Below are 17,650 nucleotides of genomic sequence, written 5' to 3'. Positions count from 1 at the left end.
TTTTGTTAAAAACGAGCGTGTTTGATTTCTCTCCCCTAGTGATGTCGCAAAGGGCTCTCATTATAATATTACCACCCCTTAATCTGCAAGTTTCTGCCCATGGTGCCGTCATTTTGATTTTGCAAGTGACAACGGTGTACCGGCTCTAATGCCATGGTGAAAGTTTGAGCAAAACATGCTAACTGTTCTGACTTTGGCTGCACAGACGAGCACAGAACACTATTTAGATTCCCAGCCTCAGAGGAGACAACAGAGCAGTGGATTTCTTGATTTATTTACTGTATATTGCTGCTGCCACACAGATCTAAAATAAACATGCAACATGAAAGTTTTCTGAATTGCTTACCTTCACAGACATAACCGCCTGTTTCTAACTCGTGTGTTTTTAACGTAAACTTGTGTGTGAATGAGAACTAAGTTTAGAGAACTTGGTACTCATATGCCTTGTGACAGCCGATTTCTGTCTAAGTTTAAAGCGGTCATATGATGCGATTTCAATTTTTCCTTTCTCTTTGGAGTGTTACAAGCTCTTGGTGCATGAAGAAGATCTGTAAAGTTGCAAAGACTAAAGTCTCAAATCCAAAGAGATATTCTTTATAAGAGTTAAGACTCGTCCACGCCCTCCTAAAACACCTCGTTTAAACACCCCCCCAAATGTCTACGTCACGATGTTGGAAGATTTGCATACCACTGCCCAATTGTTCACGCAAAGAAAGAAGGCGTATCTTTGATTCTCACAGTTGCCGCCGCCCCCAGTAGAGTAGGCTTGTTGTTTGTTGTTTCTCGTTTCTCCGATCACAAATGCAGACATGGTTTTATATTTACGTGGCATGATATGCAAAGCAACACGTAAAAAGACAGTATAAGTCATTATAATCAGTAATTATGTCAACAAATGCCTCGTTTGTAATGGGTTTTATTGGTTTTGTCTCATAGCGCCGGGATACGGCATCACATTATGGTAAGGGGCGTAACATTTCCGTCACACGCTTGAGGAATTCGGCCAATCACAACGCACTGGATAGCTGGCCAATCAGCATACACCTTGCTTTTCAGAATGACAAGCTTTGTAAAAATCAATGGGTTTCAGAAAGGCGGAGCATAGAGGAGCAACAATAATGTATAGTACGTGGAAAATAATGTGATTTTTGACACATTTCATTACACCAAAATTACTCCAAATACACAAAATAATGTTCTTTTTAGCACCGTCATATAACCCCTATGGTTTAAAACGCATGATTTCAGCATGATAAACATGATAATCACAAACAAAACATGATTTTTAGCAGGTACTAGCTGTAAACAGCTCTATTCTGGAAAAAGTGGCGGAGAGCAACAGCTCATTTGCATTTAAAGAGACAGGCACAAAAAACAGTGTGTTTCTGCTTGCACTCAAAATAAGCATTTTCAAAATGATATAATAAATGATCTGTGGAGTAATTTGAGCTGAAACTTCACAGACATATTCTGGGGACACCAGACTTATATTACATCTTGTAAAAAGGGACATAATGTGTCTCCTTTAAGTCATTTCAGGTCGAGTCTGGAGTCTATTTAAATGCTACTCGAGTGCGAGTCACTAACTCGAGTGCCCATCTCTGGCTCAAGCCCATCCTATTTATTTATTTATTTATTTATTAAGTATTAAGTTTTTATCTTTAACTTTAGCAGTACGATCAAATTATAGACCTATAACAAGTTTATGATTCACACCGGAAATGGAAGATCAAGTTGAGACCATTGCATTATGGAATACAGTTTTCCACTGGGCTGTTGGCAGTGTGGCATGCACCAGCTCTCATTGTGCACAATAAACTTAATTAAAGAAAGAACAGTACGGTAGATAAAGCAATACTGCTAAATTACTAGGTAGCATGATGCAATGCTCCAAACAAAGCCATGAACCAACGATTACTTTGTGCACCTAATATTATTAAACTGTATCACTCTGAAGGGTCCAGCTGACAGAATGAGAAGATTGAACTGGAAGAGCAATCAAAAGAAATACAACGCAGCAAGCAATCAAGGCACTTTTAATGGCAGAAATCATCACCTGAGGCAGGACAACAGCAAACACCCCGCATTCCAGACACTTCCTTTCCCCCTGAGCTTTCCTCCCATCTCCTACTGAACCTCATACTCGTACCTCAGAAGCTACACTGACTTTGATTTGACTTTGGACACTTGATATGCACATGTATGAGGTAGAATTGAAAACACCTTGCTTGCTTTTGTGCGTCTTCCAAAAATCTATGCATTTTAACCGAACCAAATTCAATATAAAACTGATGAGCTACAAAACAATTCGCAAGTGATGCCATACAGTGTATCTGCTTCAGTTTATCCTCCGTCTTCACACGTAACCCACACCATTCCTTACACTAGACCACTCAGGGAGAGATCGAACGAACTTAAACTTTCATTAAAACCGTTAAAATGTAATCTGTAATATATAAAAGAAAACAAGCAAAAAGGCACATACAGACTCAAGCAGAACTTTACCAAATCAATCACTCGTTTTAAACATCAAGGCACTTTGTGCATTAACATTTGCCACGGTTCCTCCGAGGGTCTTCGTTTAACCAAACAGGAAGCTGCACAAAAAGAAAAGGCAATGTCAGTAAATTACTTAACTGTAAAAAAAAAAAAAAAAGTCATCATTTGTATGAATAAATCCTTAAATTAATATTCATAAATGTGCAAACACACACACACACACAAAATATGTTTCTTATGCTCATCCAGGCTGCATTTATTTGAACAAAAACACAGAAAAAACAGTAATATTGTGAAATACTACTGCAATTTAAAATACTGGTTTTCAATTATAATATACAGGTCCTTCTCAAAAAATTAGCATATTGTGAAAAAGTTCATTATTTTCCATAATGTAATGATAAAAATTAAACTTTCATATATTTTAGATTCATTGCACACCAACTGAAATATTTCAGGTCTTTTATTGTTTTAATACTGATGATTTTGGCATACAGCTCATGAAAACCCAAAATTCCTCAAAAATCTCAAAAAATTAGCATATCATGAAAAGATTCTCTAAACGAGCTATTAACCTAATCATCTGAATCAACTAATTAACTCTAAACACCAGCAAAAGATTCCTGAGGCTTTTAAAAACTCCCAGCCTGGTTCATTACTCAAAACCGCTATCATGGGTAAGACTGCCGACCTGACTGCTGTCCAGAAGGCCATCATTGACACCCTCAAGCGAGAGGGTAAGACACAGAAAGAAATTCCTGAACGAATAGGCTGTTCCCAGAGTGCTGTATCAAGGCACCTCAGTGGGAAGTCTGTGGGAAGGAAAAAGTGTGGCAAAACGAGAAGAGGTGACCGGACCCTGAGGAAGATTGTGGAGAAGGACCGATTCCAGACCTTGGGGGACCTGCGGAAGCAGTGGACTGAGTCTGGAGTAGAAACATCCAGAGCCACCGTGCACAGGCGTGTGCTTTTGAATTGCGCTTAAAACACTAAAAAATAATTGGAAAATTATTTTTATATGGTGAGTCAGCAGCATTCCTATAAAACTAGGGGTAGAGTTTTTAATATTTGTCCATGTAAATTTAAGGAGTTTTGGTGGGGAAAAATACATTTTTATATACTAGTGCTATAGCATGGAATAAATTACCAGTCTCAGTAAAGGGAGTAAAAGATTTTTTTGAGTTTTAAAAGATTGGTAAAATGATGGCTGTTTGGTGAGTGTAGTTAGTGTGTTTTGTGGAGATTTTATTGTCAATTGTGTCAATTAGTTTTGTGTTTATTGTCAGTTGTGATTTGTATTTGTCAAATTGGTGAATTATCTCTACTTTATTGATATTAATTTGATGTTATAATGTGATAATTATGATTAGGAGATAACTGTTGCTTTGTATGTTCTGCACGTACACATAACCTTTATATTAACATTGAACGCTGCAATGGAAATAAGCCAAGTGCTTTATTGTGTTTTTATCCTTGACAGTTTTTCTAAAGTGTATGGAATACTTGTATTTTGTACGGTTTTTATAAACTTTTCAAATAAATTTAAATTCACTTCAATTCTGGAGCATGTGGAACAGTCTAAAACAATACAAAGCCACAAGAGCTAGCCATACAAGATGGTCAGATTTGGAAAGATTACTTTGAGAAGCTCTATACACATCAAACTGACCCTCTGTATAATACCACCCAGTTAAAAGTCCTCGAAAAATTGAATGTTCTTGAATTATGTATCAAAAACAACCAAAATCTACTAGATTATCCAATAACCCAACAAGAACTTAGTGGAAAAACTTAGCCAAAAACAACACTTCACAGAAGTCAAATATTTACTGTATGCACATGACTTGCTAATTCTATCTAAAACACCATAAGGTCTCCAGAACAACCTTGGCATTTTAACTAAATACTGCCATGATTGGGCCTTAGACGTCAACATCCCAAAAACTAAGATTATGATATTTCAGAAAAAATGCATGCTATACGAACAAAATTATTCAAAATAAACATCCCCATCAGAATTTGGAGAAAGATCTTTGATAGTGTCATTCTGCCCATTGCCCTGTATGGAAGCGAGATCTGGGGCCCAGCGAGTAACTCGAGCCATAAAGACTGGCACAAACACCCTTCAGAAGCTCTGCATGTCGAGTTCTGCAGAAGCATGCTTCATGTGCACAAAAAAACGCTCCTAATAACTCCTGTCTCCCCCTAAATCTAAACATTAAAGAAAGAGTTTTAGAGTTCTGGATCCACTTAAACTCTAGTTCGGAAGATTCTCTTCATTTTAAAGCACTAAAAACACAGAAAAAGAGTTCTCAAAAAAATCATCATTGTGTAATGGTGTCAGATCTGACTAACAAAGCACTCTATATCACCAGTCCTGAAAAACATGGAAGAATCAAAGAAATTATGAATGAAGAGAGGGAGATATACATACCGTATTGGAAAGAACAAACCAAAGACCAAAGTCGTCTCCAGTGTTATCTGAAACTCAACAGAGAGTACAGTCTGTTCTCAGTCAGGAAAATAACACACAAACATTTACTGACCAAGTACAGACTGAATGACCACCAGCTGGCCATAGAGAGAGGACGACACAGAAAGACGTGGTTACCTAAAGAAGAGTGAGTCTGTAGCGAATGTAGATGAGGATCAATTGAGATGAGTTTTTGAGAACTGATGAGGATCAGTTGTGATAGAACAGCGGCAGAATCGCCTGACCTGGGCTACAGAGAAGCAGCACTGGACTGTTGCTCAGTGGTCCAAAGTACTTTTTTCGGATGAAAGCAAATTTTGCATGTCATTCGGAAATCAAGGTGCCAGAGTCTGGAGGAAGACTGGGGAGAAGGAAATGCCAAAATGCCTGAAGTCCAGTGTCAAGTACCCACAGTCAGTGATGGTCTGGGGTGCCATGTCACGCTGCTGGTGTTGGTCCACTGTGTTTTATCAAGGGCAGGGTCAATGCAGCTAGCTATCAGGAGATTTTGGAGCACTCCATGCTTCCATCTGCTGAAAAGCTTTATGGAGATGAAGATTTTGTTTTTCAGCACGACCTGGCACCTGCTCACAGTGCCAAAACCACTGGTAAATGGTTTACTGACCATGGTATTACTGTGCTCAATTGGCCTGCCAACTCTCCTGACCTGAACCCTATAGAGAATCTGTGGGATATTGTGAAGAGAAAGTTGAGAGACGCAAGACCCAACACTCTGGATGAGCTTAAGGCCGCTATCGAAGCATCCTGGGCCTCCATAACACCTCAGCAGTGCCACAGGCTGATTGCCTCCATGCCACGCCGCATTGAAGCAGTCATTTCTGCAAAAGGATTCCCGACCAAGTATTGAGTGCATAACTGAACATAATTGACTTTTTTTGTATTAAAAACACTTTTCTTTTATTGGTCGGATGAAATATGCTAATTTTTTGAGATAGGAATTTTGGGTTTTCATGAGCTGTATGCCAAAATCATCAGTATTAAAACAATAAAAGACCTGAAAATATTTCAGTTGGTGTGCAATGAATCTAAAATATATGAAAGTTTAATTTTTATCATTACATTATGGAAAATAATGAACTTTTTCACAATATGCTAATTTTTTGAGAAGGACTTGTACTTTAAAATATAATATGTTTCTGTGATGAAAAGCTAAATTTTCATCAGCATCATGACTTCAGTCTTCAGTGTCGCGATCCTTCGGAAATCATTCTAAAAAGCTTAAAAGCAAATACCAAGACACTCCCAAATTCATTTTACTCAATGTATTACAGAAGTATTTTCATTAGGGCTCTCTGACGTCTGGCCATGTATTAGACAGCCGTCTAATGATTTCACCTGTACGGATATCCGTGATATTTGGCCCTAAAGATGGAGAGCAGCCAACTGAAGAAGAGCACCACCAGCCCGATTCCTGCTACACACATGACTGCAGAGAAACAAGATTACAATCAAACCCGTTCTGATCTCTCAAGCGTTCATAAAGAGCACAGGCTGATGACAGCATACTTTTCCTCTTCCCGATGTCCAGGTCAGAGGTCGCAGCCTCGTGAAGCAGCACCATTCCTAAAGTCACGGCAGCATCTGAAGCAGAGTTCAGGAACACGATCACGACTGACATGAAACTAGACATAAAACCACAGCCAATCACAACATATCCATGGGTTCATATACAGTAGTGAACAGACTTTGTTTTGTTGTTTTAAGAGAAATGAATACTTTTATTCAGCATGTAACTGCAATCATGCAGTGGAACTGATCTGAGTGCAGCGAAGGATACTGAAGAGAAGAACAATGTGAGTCTCTGCCACAAACTGAGCCTGACTGCTGCCGTGGATGTAACTCTGAAATGAGAAACATACGTTACTGTGGGACACACAAATGAAAACTTAAAGGGATCATGACATGAAAAATCTCATTTTCAGTGCAGCGAAGCAATGCAGTGGCATTATTCAGTCAAAACAGTGGTTGTTTATTGACGAGCCTTAAAGGAGACAAAACACCAAAACCGAGCTTTTTCTGAATGAGACCGAAAAATGTGCAGATGTTTGACAGCAAAAAAAAAAAACATTAACATTTCAGGTTAAACTCAAGGAACATGAAAAGAATAAAAAAAAGGCATGCCATACCCGTTTAAAGACCTCAAGAAACCGAAGAGTTTTGTGGCTTTTGGGATTATGGATGCTAGTGTTAAGCAAGTTCACATAACAAACTTTGATAAAACAAAACACATTTAAGATTTACAGTCTTTCTTTTTCATGTAACTGGACCAAAAATACTGATGACTCAATTTTTGTCCAATCAAATGCTCTCTAGAATGATTAAAGAAAAGTGACAAACAATTCTCAATATGAAATACATCAGCACTAGGGCTGTGCAAGTGATCAAATGTCTCGCCAGTAAAGCCAGTTCTGTGATTAGTAGTAAATCTCCATCACTGCTTTCAGATGGAGCGGCATTTACTACACAGAGCCGTTGTAAAATTGAAAAGCTACTCAATATTGTGAAAAAAATGTTGCCCATGTATCATCAGCCTTTGGGTCTAACTCACCACTTGGCCAGTGTTTGGGTTCTTGTGAGCGTATGGAGGTCCTCTGATGTGGTTCCACATTTGACCCGAAGTCATGATCAAAACAAAACTCTAGATCGACAGAGACACAGAGAGAAAGGTGTTCAACTAGATCTATTCTGAAGAAATCAAAAATGCCTGCCTATGCTAAACTCTCTTTGTTAGTAGGGTGTTGTTATGCAGGTTTTGAGAATGGTTGTGAATGCATTGCTATGCAGTTGCTAATTTGTTTAAAGTTATTAAGACAAAGGTAGGTGTAAATAAAAAAAACAATGATCAATGGGTTTCTATTGTATTGTCATTTCCATATGGCTAACAATACCATTTCCATTCTGTTATTTAATTAATTTCCATTTTATTAGAATATGCTAAATATTTTTTTTTTTTTGCATCATGTTTGTCTGTTTAAATGCATGCCAGTTTCTGTGGCTATTTTCATAATCAAAACCATACTGGACTTATTATTTTTCCTAAACACTAAAGCTAAATTTATACTCACTTGATTAAAAACTGGTAACACTTTATTTTGATGACCAGTTCTCACTATTAACTAGTTGTTCATTAGCATGCATATTACTAGCTTATTGGTTGTTTATTAGTACATATAAAGCACATATTCTAGATCCCTTAATCCATCCCATACCTAAACTTAACAACTACCTTTACAACTATTAATAATATGGCTGTGCAATTAATCACATGTGACTGTCATGCGCATCTCGTCAGTAAAGAACCGGCTTAACTGATGAGATGCACATGACAATTGCTTGCGATTAATTGCACAGCCCTAATTAACAAGCAGTAAATTAGGAGTTTATGGCAATAAAAGCCATTGTTTAAAAGTCAGAATTTCTCCCCAAACTAAAATGTGATTTAAAAACCTTTTGTTTGCATTATAAAACACAGGTGCCCACCAGTGCAGAGAAAGCCCAGACGTTTTTATTGAACAGGAACTCCAGGTTGTTGCGCCGTAAGTAAGCCAGACTGCCGATGAACGCCAGCAGCAGACCCAGCATCAGCGGCCCGGCGTAGTTCGGAGGCCTGATCACCCGGATCTGAAGGACACGTGACAGACAGCATGTTAAAGACTGGTGTGAGCGATCAGCTCAGATTCTCCGTGTGTCTGCACTAGTCTCACATGCACGTCTGTTCGGTCAGCCACCCATCGAGCCAGCTGTTCGGCCGCAAAGCCTCGGACCTGCAGCTCGTATGTGTCCGCTGGCTTCGGTTTTCCTTTGGCCGGGAAGTTGATGAACGTCGGAGCAGAGTTCATGTTGAGCTGTAGAGGACATGCGTGGAATGTAATTACTGGACTTAATAATGTAATAACTCGCTTCGCCTATGAAACAACTTGACATTCAGGGTTTCCCACACATTGATTTATTTGTGGCGGGCCGCCACAATATCAAAACTGACCGCCACAAATAGATTTTCCAAAAGGCTTTGACTTCATTGAATAAACATGAGCACTGCATGTTTCAAAATCAAAAACCGATGCGGGTGTTTTTATATCACTGTATTTCAGAAGGAAACCGACTGTATTTAGAAAAATTTCGATTTCATTTTCATTTCATTTTGCATGTAATGCTTGATAAGGCAGCGTTTGTGAGCTCAGCACTGCTTCGCAGCCGTTACCGGAGAATCCTGTATCTCTCCCGCTCTTAAAGCGCCTCCTGCTGGCAGAAAATGAATTTGCATATATGTGTATATATGGGGGTGGGGGAGTGCCGCCACAAATAGAGTGTAAGGCTGTGGAAAACACTGACATTACATAATCATTTCAGACTAATGAATATTTTTTTGGCTCCTTTCAGATATGCATATAACCAGTGTTGGAGAAAGTTACAATTAAAAGTCATGCATTACAATATTGCGTTACTCCCTAACAAAAGAAACTAATTGCATTACTTAGTGACTTTTTATGGAAAGTAATATGTTACGTTACTTTTTCCTCATCTGGGCTGTGCTTGCTTGTTTGTTTTTAACATATAAAAAAACTATATTTTTTGGAAATGTTATATTTTTCTTTTAATTAAAAAGTTGACTAAATTGTTTTACTTTGAATTATAATCACATTATAGCATTAAAAATGGTTGCAAATATTGGTTCATGATCGCAACTGTTTTAATTTGTACATAAAACATCATTTGCAACCCTTTTTTTGAGCCGAGTACAAAGGTAAAATATATTTCGAGTAGTTACCATCTGAAAAACATCTGAGCCTTCATCAAAATCCACCATTCCAAAGAAAATCCTGTTAGTAAACGCACTCGAATAACGCCAAGAGTTCGCAAGGATCTGGAACTCTTCATCTGCCTGTCTGAAAACAAAAGTAAAAAATACACAAAATGACTTTTCCCACATAAAATATATGTTTTATATATTGGGGCTGTTGAAATGTCAAGTATATTTAACACAATTCATTCAGTGCATAAACGGTTTCCCAAACACTCTTCTCATCTGCCTTGATGGAAAAAACAGACTTTCATCCCAAAGTTACTACTTGAGTCAATGTCTCTGTCTCAAAAGCCAGATTTTATGTACAGTTAAAGTTTCGAGTGCATCGAGTGCCATTCGTGGTGTGTAAAGCATGTTTGTGAGCTTACAGTCAATACTTGACCTCTGCGCCATGTCTGTCCTGGGTACATCCAAAAATTTGTGTAAGTTTTAATGTATTTATTTATTTCACCTTTTAACGCCATGCCAGCATCAAGGCTATTTTCGTGGTGATCTCTGAATAAATTATAAAAGGTAAATGATTCTAAAAGACATTTCAGATGTACACTACACAAAAATTCTAAAAAACATTCAGGTGATACATTTTTAAATAAACCAGTCAGACACACCTCTAGATAAAACCGTTGTCTATTTACATTAAACACAGTACAAGCCAAAAAAATAGGTTTCACACTCATTTTAGTTTGGCAAGTAAGGCATGATGGTGCTTCTTCACCTTTTAATAAATATCCATGTGTAAGACCTAAAAGACACCTAGATATAAAATTAGTAAAACAAACAAACGAAAAAATCTTTGTTTCTATTTTAACTTATTTTTATGACATTTATCTAAGTTTTATGTAAAGGGTGTTTGTAAAGCATTATTGTTAGCTATGTTTAGGTTTTTATAGCTTGCATAGTTATTATTGTATTGTTTATATAGACCGTATGTTGTACAGGTAAATCTTATGTTTTTAGATACCTTTCTGTATGTGTTTACACTGTGGTCCTGTAAGCCACAACATTTTGTTACTGTCTCCACATACAGTGGAATGACAATAAAGCTCACATTTTTTGTCTAATATTACCAAAACATGTTTTTTAATAGCTTTGGTTAATAACAGCACTGTATACGGAGTTCTAGCGAACGCTTCCTCGGGTCTCTCACTTGCAGACTCCGCACTGTCTCTGTGGCTGCAGCGCTGTGAACATGATGATGACCGAGTAGTTCCGTGGAGGGGCTCGGATCAGCCTCCTGAACTTCTCTCCGTTCAGCCGGATCACTGCACGCTTACTGGTCCACTCCATCATCTGACTGACCTTCTCTGACAGCAGGGTCTGCACACACACACACACACTCAGATCATCATTCAAAGACACTACAGCACATTTATCACTGCTTCAGTCCCTATGTGCTAACCTCACGTTTTCCTTTATATTATATGCACACTTAATAAAAAAAAAAAAAAAAAAAAAAAAAAATTTTATTAAGGTTTATTAAGTTAGTAATTAACTCAGGAGCAGTGAGGTCAGCTGTACAGCGCTTAGTTTGCATACAGGGCCAAGTGTGTCACCTCATAACACACAGAGAAAAACCCAAATCTATAGATGGAACACAATGTTTTAAAAATGCAAAAACAATAAATAAATAAATAAATAATAATAATAACACGTCATGTAATCCCCTGTGGTTGTGAGACAAAGCGAAGCTCAGAGATAAGATGATTTGAGTTACCAGCGAGCTCAGAGTATTTCAGGGAGGAAAACTATTCAATAAAAACCCAATTAAAATCCACTGACCTCCTTCTTTTTCTGTCCATCTGATGGCGTGCCGTATAGACTAACAGCGAGGAAAGCTATTATCAAAAGTTTATAAAACATTTCTGAAGCCGCCACTGCGCCAAAGACAGACCTGAATGAACTCCTGTCCGCTTCCTATTGGTGGAGCTCAGCGAGGCGGAAGGGCAAGTGTCCGGGGAACAATTCTAAAATAAAAGTCTCAAGCGACAAATCATTTATTTTTAAGCATTTTCAAAATAAAAGACCCATGTTGCCGCTGACTGACTATATGCCTGTGGAAATAAAAGAAATGTGACCCTGGAGCACAAAAGCAGCCATAAGTAGCACTGGTATATTTGTAGCAATAGCCAACAATACATTGTATGGGTCAAAATTATATAATAAATAAATAAATAAATAAATAAATAAATAATAAATATGTATATATATATACATATATATATATATATATATATATATATATATATATATATATATATATATATAATATATATATATATATATATATATATATATATATATATATATATATATATATACCAAAAAAATCATTGGGATATTAAATAAAGATCATGCTCCATTAATATATTTTGTAAAATTCCTAACCGTAATTATATCAAAACTTAATTTTTGATTAGTAATATGCATTGCTAAGAACTTCATTCGGACAACTTTAAAGACGACTTTATCTCAATATTTAGATTTTTTTTTTTTTGCACCCTCAGATTACAGATTTTCAAAAAGTTGAGCCACAATTTGTCCTATAACAAACCATATCAATGGAAAGCTTATATTCAGCTTTCAGATGTAATTTTTTTTTTTTTTTAAGTGACCCTTATTACAGGTTTTGTGGTCCAGGGTCAAAAATGTATTTTATTTCTTTGTAAACTCAAGAAACTGAATTAAGAAACTGACTACATTCAGAAACTCCTGCATCCCGAGATGCACTGACGCGCGCGCGCGAGCTCGAGCATGTGTGCTAAACATCCGGTGTGTGTGTTGTGTGTTGTGTGTGTGGAGGAAGATGGCGGCGCTGATCCTCCCGTCTGACTGGATAAAAAACTGGGACAAATCCGGCAAAAATGAGTTGTGAGTAAGAGTTTGGTAATCAGATGGGAAGCGGGGATGAAAGTAAAGTTATATGTATTTTATTCGAGCGGTATCGCCGCGGGTGAGCGTTCTCCTCACTGTGTATGTCCACAGCTAACGTTACTGCGCGTTAAAGACTCAAGTTCAATAAAACAGCCTTCACATCTACATATACTACTAACCCAATAAACAGTATAAAGTCTGCAGTTTCTGTACATGGATGTGTAAGACACTTTATCGGGTACTTCAGTAATTTTCATGAATGTAATGTCAGTGTGCTAATAGTTAGCAGGGTTAGCATTAGCATGTGTCTGCTTATCAGTGTGTGTTACATAGTATTTAATGTGTGTTTCGTGCTGATAAATATGATCTCCTACAGCCCGAGCAGAGCTGAAGTCAGTAATATAAGGTGTTAGGAGGTCGTGTGTAGTGTAAGGTGTAGATGTAACGTTATCTGTGCTGAAGAGCTCAAGCTCACTTTTATAAGCGCCCCGTCAGATTACGAGATAACGGTTGAGTCTGAAACTAGTGATCTGCCCTTCCTAGAGAGCAGTTATCAATAGTACAGTCTCAGAGCCTGCTGAGCGGTCTAACTATACACTGCTAGCGAGCTGCCTAATGAGACTGCACTGTGCAGTGAACAGAGTGCAGCAGCATGCGAGCCGCTCGTGTAGACCGCATCTAGAGCTGCTGTGATCAGGTGGGATGCAGTGCATGCTAAACCTCGTGGGTTTCTGGTCTAGACAGGCATCTTGTTTATAAACTGCTTTTGCATGCAGCATTCTTTACATCTACGTGCAGTGCTGTCTTGTTAGGCAGCTTACTATGATTTGAGCTCTGTCTGATTGATATTTACATGCACCGGTCTTTTGCAGGTAGTTTGACCCTTGTGGGTATTTCTGCATTCTGATTCTGAAATTCAGCTGATATTGAACTGTTAATAATAACCTGTAGCACAAGGAGCGTGTTAAAGTTGTTCAACATGGTGCTGGATTAGACTCTAGTTATACAAACAGTGGCCAGAGTGATACAAACACGCTTTAAATGTGAAGTGAGTGAGTAGTAAGCTATACATTTTTGATCTGTTATGTCCAAAAACTATTAGACCTCATTCACTGTTAATCCAGTGCAAATGAAATCTTTTTTGTTGTTGTTGATTATGCACTTATCAATAACTAGAATTCTCTTTCTAGCCGTTCACTTGTTTGTCTTTTCTGTTTCCAGTTTCCAGTTTTTCCAGGACCTTGCGGGGAAACCCAGCAGTAACGAGTTTGTTAAAGGTGAGTTCAATTCATAATTTTTAGTCTTTGGGCTTGTGATGGTGAGAGTTTGTTTACCGCCGTGGGGATGCACCGAAATGAAAAAGCTTTGTAATGATTACTTATTATTTTATTAAATACTACACAGTAATCTTGTAAGACTTTTTAATTTAACTTACTTTTTAATATTCTTTTACATACTCTTTACTGAAAGTAACACAATATAACTGGACAGAATTTATATTAATATTAGTAACACATTGCAATGAGGTTCATTAGTTAACTACTTTAGTTAACATGAACAAATAAACAGTACTTCTTTCTGCATTTATTAATCTTAGTTAATGTTAATTTCAACATCATCAGCTGTGCTTGTTAACGGTTCATGCACTCTGAATTTACATGAACTAACGGTGAACAACTAACATTAGGAACGATTAATAAATACTGTAATACATGTATTGTTCATGGTAGTTAATATGCTACATTAACTAGCCTATTGTAAAGTGTTACCTTGATATTAAATATCAATATATTATTTTTATGCTGAAACTGAAAATTCGGTGCATCCCTAGTTGTATATATGAATGCTATTTGTGCAAATTGTAATTTATAATGCACAAATTATGCTTTTAATAGAAATCAAAATTTAAAAGTACATTAAAATACCACATCCTTGTTCATGTAAACCATAGAAATTACAGGAAATCTCAGAAGTAAGCCAAGTTTAGTAATATTTCCCATAAAGGGTCAGAAGAGCACGTTTTTAATATTCCACACGAGCAGTATTTACAACATTACGTTTTTATATGTTGCGTTAGCAATAAATGCCAACTGTTCTGTAAATACTGTACTGCTCATAAGATTGCATATCCCTTGTATTCAAGATGTCAGTATTATTTTTATTTTTTTAATAAAATAAGAGGGTTTTAGTTAACTTAGTTTAGGCTCTTTCATTAAGTCATGCGAGATCAAACACAAAAAAAATATATATATATATTGTCTTTTTTTTCTTGTCGACTAATAATTTCTGCCCCAATAAATAGCATAGATTGTATTCTGTATGATGGTTTTAATAATTCAGCGATGAATGGTTAAATGTCCGCTAGAGGTGCTTGTAACAACCTTTCAACATCTTTACCTTGACACTCTTTGGGGAGGCAGTTTCCACGGTGACAGCCAGTGCTTACTTGAGCCTAAACTGCATCAACAAATAACTGGATGCTTATAAATAATAGCACTCATTTGAGCTGAAATTGGTATATTTGAGGCACACACACTGCATTAGTGGATAATAGTAGTTGAATGGCTGTTGAATATGGTGAACATAGAGATTATTCATTATCATGTACAAAAGTTTTTCAGTTTTTGTTTTGTATAGTTTATTTATTTACATTTTTATTAGATTTTTTCCACTTGTTTCCTGCCATGATTGAAACCATGGTAGCTGGCATGGCACTAATTTATAAACAATTAACCAACCATCCATTATCCTGTGCAAAAACTCATACCGCGCTATTCATTACTGTTAATGTGTTCAGGGCACAACAATAAAGAAGTTATTTGTCTATTTTAGTCCTGCTGACAAAATTGCAAGAATTTTTGTTATTTATTTATTTCTGTTATTACACTGACAACTGTAAAGTTCATAAACAGTCAGTGGGTAATGTAACGCAAGACTTTGATTTATCGATATTGATTCTAACTAATGATACTATGATGAGTCATTCTTGCAATTTGAACAAAACCTATTGCAACAATCTAGATAACATAACCGTGTCGACAGTTTTAATCAACTGAATTCACGACAACAGTGCATTACAAGAAAAAAAAAATACAAGCATGTGAATAACAGTCAAAAGAATTTCAAAGGCCAGCTCTGTCCACTGCCCCAAACACACTCTCACTGGTCCCAGGCCATCCTTATTGGTAAGCGCTAGTGTTTGTCTTGACAGGATTGTGGTGAGCAGCTCTGTTTGTGTTATCAGCATGCCTGTAGAAGCTGAAGCTGTTGTTGAGTCAGCCCTGTGTGTGTTTTGTCTTGTAGATCTGCAGACAGCCCTGTATGAGCTCTGCTGGCATGTTATCCAGGGCAGTCTGAAGGTGGATGTGGCTGCCGGTCTCCTGGCCGATGTTCTGGTGAGTGCTGACCTCGTCTCCTAACACTCAAGCCCCGCCCACCTGCACTGAGACCGTTAGGATTGAGTCTGGGTTTGTCTCACACGTGATGTGAGCGGAAACATTCACTGTTCTCTGTGTTATTTACATGGTTTACACGTCTTAACAAAAATGTAAACACAGAACAAACCCCTAACATTGCAATGATACCTTTATGATTATAAGTAAAGCTTTTTGGGCACACTTTATTTTAAGGTCCAGTTTTGGCTGTAAACAAACGCTTAGCTATGATTTTTCCCTCAATACACTCCTAATTTGCTGCTTATTAATAGTTAGTGAGGTAATTGTTAGGTTTAGGTATTGGGTAGGATTAGGGATGTAGAATATTTCCTCTGATTCACCTTACACATGATTGTAAACAGAGACACACTGGAACTTCACTACATTACAGATTTATCATTGAAAGAGGGTCACGTGTGTGCTTTAATAGACAGCCAGAATGCTGTTAATGTGCATGCTAATGCTGAATTGTGTTCCCTAATCTTAAGAGAAATGAATCTGTGCTATTCCAGTTCCAGAAGTGTTTGTGTAAGTCAGATTATTTACTCAAACTCAGTAAGATGTAGTGTTTTGCTCTTTAGTCTGCTGTAAGATGAGTGGTTCTGAATGCTGAATGGTTGGTACTGAAGGACCCCAGCGCCTGACACACAAACACAAATCCACTGAAGTAAATGGCACGTTAGCGTGCAAACACCTTGTGAAGTTCTGCTAGGACTCTTCCATCTCAGTACCCTCAGAAAGTCTGTGAAGTTTGCTGTCCCGTGTGCATCTCAATTAACTTTTGAATCAGACGTTACGCTCATTCTTTGACAGCAGCAGCGATGTTTGATCTGTGCAGCGTGGACACAGATTGCTCTGCTGCTGCCGCTGGGACGTCTCATCCAGCCAGATGAAACTAGCTTCTAAACACAGCTGAAGTGTACCAGTGATTGATCACCCACTTCACATCTCTACTTCTGCTCATCTAGTGTACTGTCCACCGTCCTCCAGTGAACTGGAAAAAGAGACGCTGAGATTCTTGAAATTGAAATGCTGTAGAAATGTGTGCAATGTGCCATTAAAAGCAATTGTGTTTGTCTTCCAGGAGCTGCGGGACGATATGCCCTCTATTTTAGCTGATGTTTTCTGTATATTAGGTAAGCCCTGCCGTATGTTTGTACATGCTACTGCTGCTGAAGGGAGGTGTGCCAGACAGTGTCATCTCATTTGGGCTGGTGAAGTAGAGCCTGGATGCGTTTCGGCTTTGTTACGTGCATGACTGAACATGCTTATTAAATTGCAGTCGTGTGTCCACGCAGATCGCCATTCTGACAGATGTTTGCATAATGCAGCTGCTGAATTTGAAGGAGCTGAAGAGTCTTACTGAACTCGTTCTAACGAAGCTCTCATCAAATTCCCTGCTGTTCATTTGTCAGATCCAGTGTGATTGATTTAAATGTTCATTTAATACTACAGCACTTGAAACACACGTGAGTTTGTTACCGATAAAAAATGGGGCTGCACATCATGATTAATAGTGATAATCATGATTATCTTGCTCAAATCATC

At 37.7% G+C, this 17,650-nt stretch overlaps 2 protein-coding genes across 3 annotated transcripts in view; one reads left to right on the top strand and one right to left on the bottom strand.

Moving 5' to 3' along the window:
- Positions 1–2,019: 2,019 nt before the first annotated feature.
- magt1 (magnesium transporter 1) lies at positions 2,020–11,742 on the bottom strand. Its single transcript, XM_042737830.1, has 10 exons — positions 11,577–11,742; positions 10,945–11,114; positions 9,762–9,879; positions 8,698–8,838; positions 8,474–8,614; positions 7,542–7,631; positions 6,771–6,834; positions 6,500–6,574; positions 6,329–6,419; positions 2,020–2,597 (listed from the first exon to the last, which is right to left on the bottom strand). Exons 1-10 carry the CDS (start codon positions 11,655–11,657, stop codon positions 2,582–2,584), a joined length of 987 nt encoding a protein of 328 aa, XP_042593764.1. The 5' UTR covers positions 11,658–11,742; the 3' UTR covers positions 2,020–2,581.
- A 777-nt stretch (positions 11,743–12,519) lies between these two features.
- LOC109050556 (THO complex subunit 2-like) overlaps positions 12,520–17,650 on the top strand; it is a 71,235-nt gene continuing 66,104 nt past the window's right edge. For both annotated transcript variants that reach the window (XM_042737826.1, XM_042737825.1), the window contains exons 1-4: positions 12,520–12,665; positions 13,890–13,945; positions 15,972–16,063; positions 17,187–17,238. In XM_042737826.1, the coding sequence (XP_042593760.1) occupies positions 12,601–12,665; positions 13,890–13,945; positions 15,972–16,063; positions 17,187–17,238 (265 nt within the window). In that variant the 5' untranslated portion in view covers positions 12,520–12,600. The remainder of the gene's footprint in view (positions 12,666–13,889; positions 13,946–15,971; positions 16,064–17,186; positions 17,239–17,650) is intronic.

The sequence above is a fragment of the Cyprinus carpio genome, chromosome B14 (genome assembly GCF_018340385.1).
Source record: "Cyprinus carpio isolate SPL01 chromosome B14, ASM1834038v1, whole genome shotgun sequence".
NCBI lineage: Eukaryota > Metazoa > Chordata > Actinopteri > Cypriniformes > Cyprinidae > Cyprinus > Cyprinus carpio.
The sequence above is the reverse complement of the archived record's forward strand: the minus strand, read 5'-3'. Positions and strand labels throughout refer to the sequence as shown.

Bases quoted from the DNA above. Each gene is read 5' to 3' on its own strand.
- magt1 (XM_042737830.1), bottom strand. From the start codon at position 11,657: ATGTTTTATAAACTTTTGATAATAGCTTTCCTCGCTGTTAGTCTATAC. The intron at 8,839-9,761 runs GTAACTACTCGA...TGTCCTCTACAG, and splicing joins GCTCAGATGTTTTTCAGATG to CTCAACATGAACTCTGCTCC. The intron at 7,632-8,473 runs GTGGGCACCTGT...CTGTCGATCTAG, and splicing joins TCTGGGCTTTCTCTGCACTG to AGTTTTGTTTTGATCATGAC.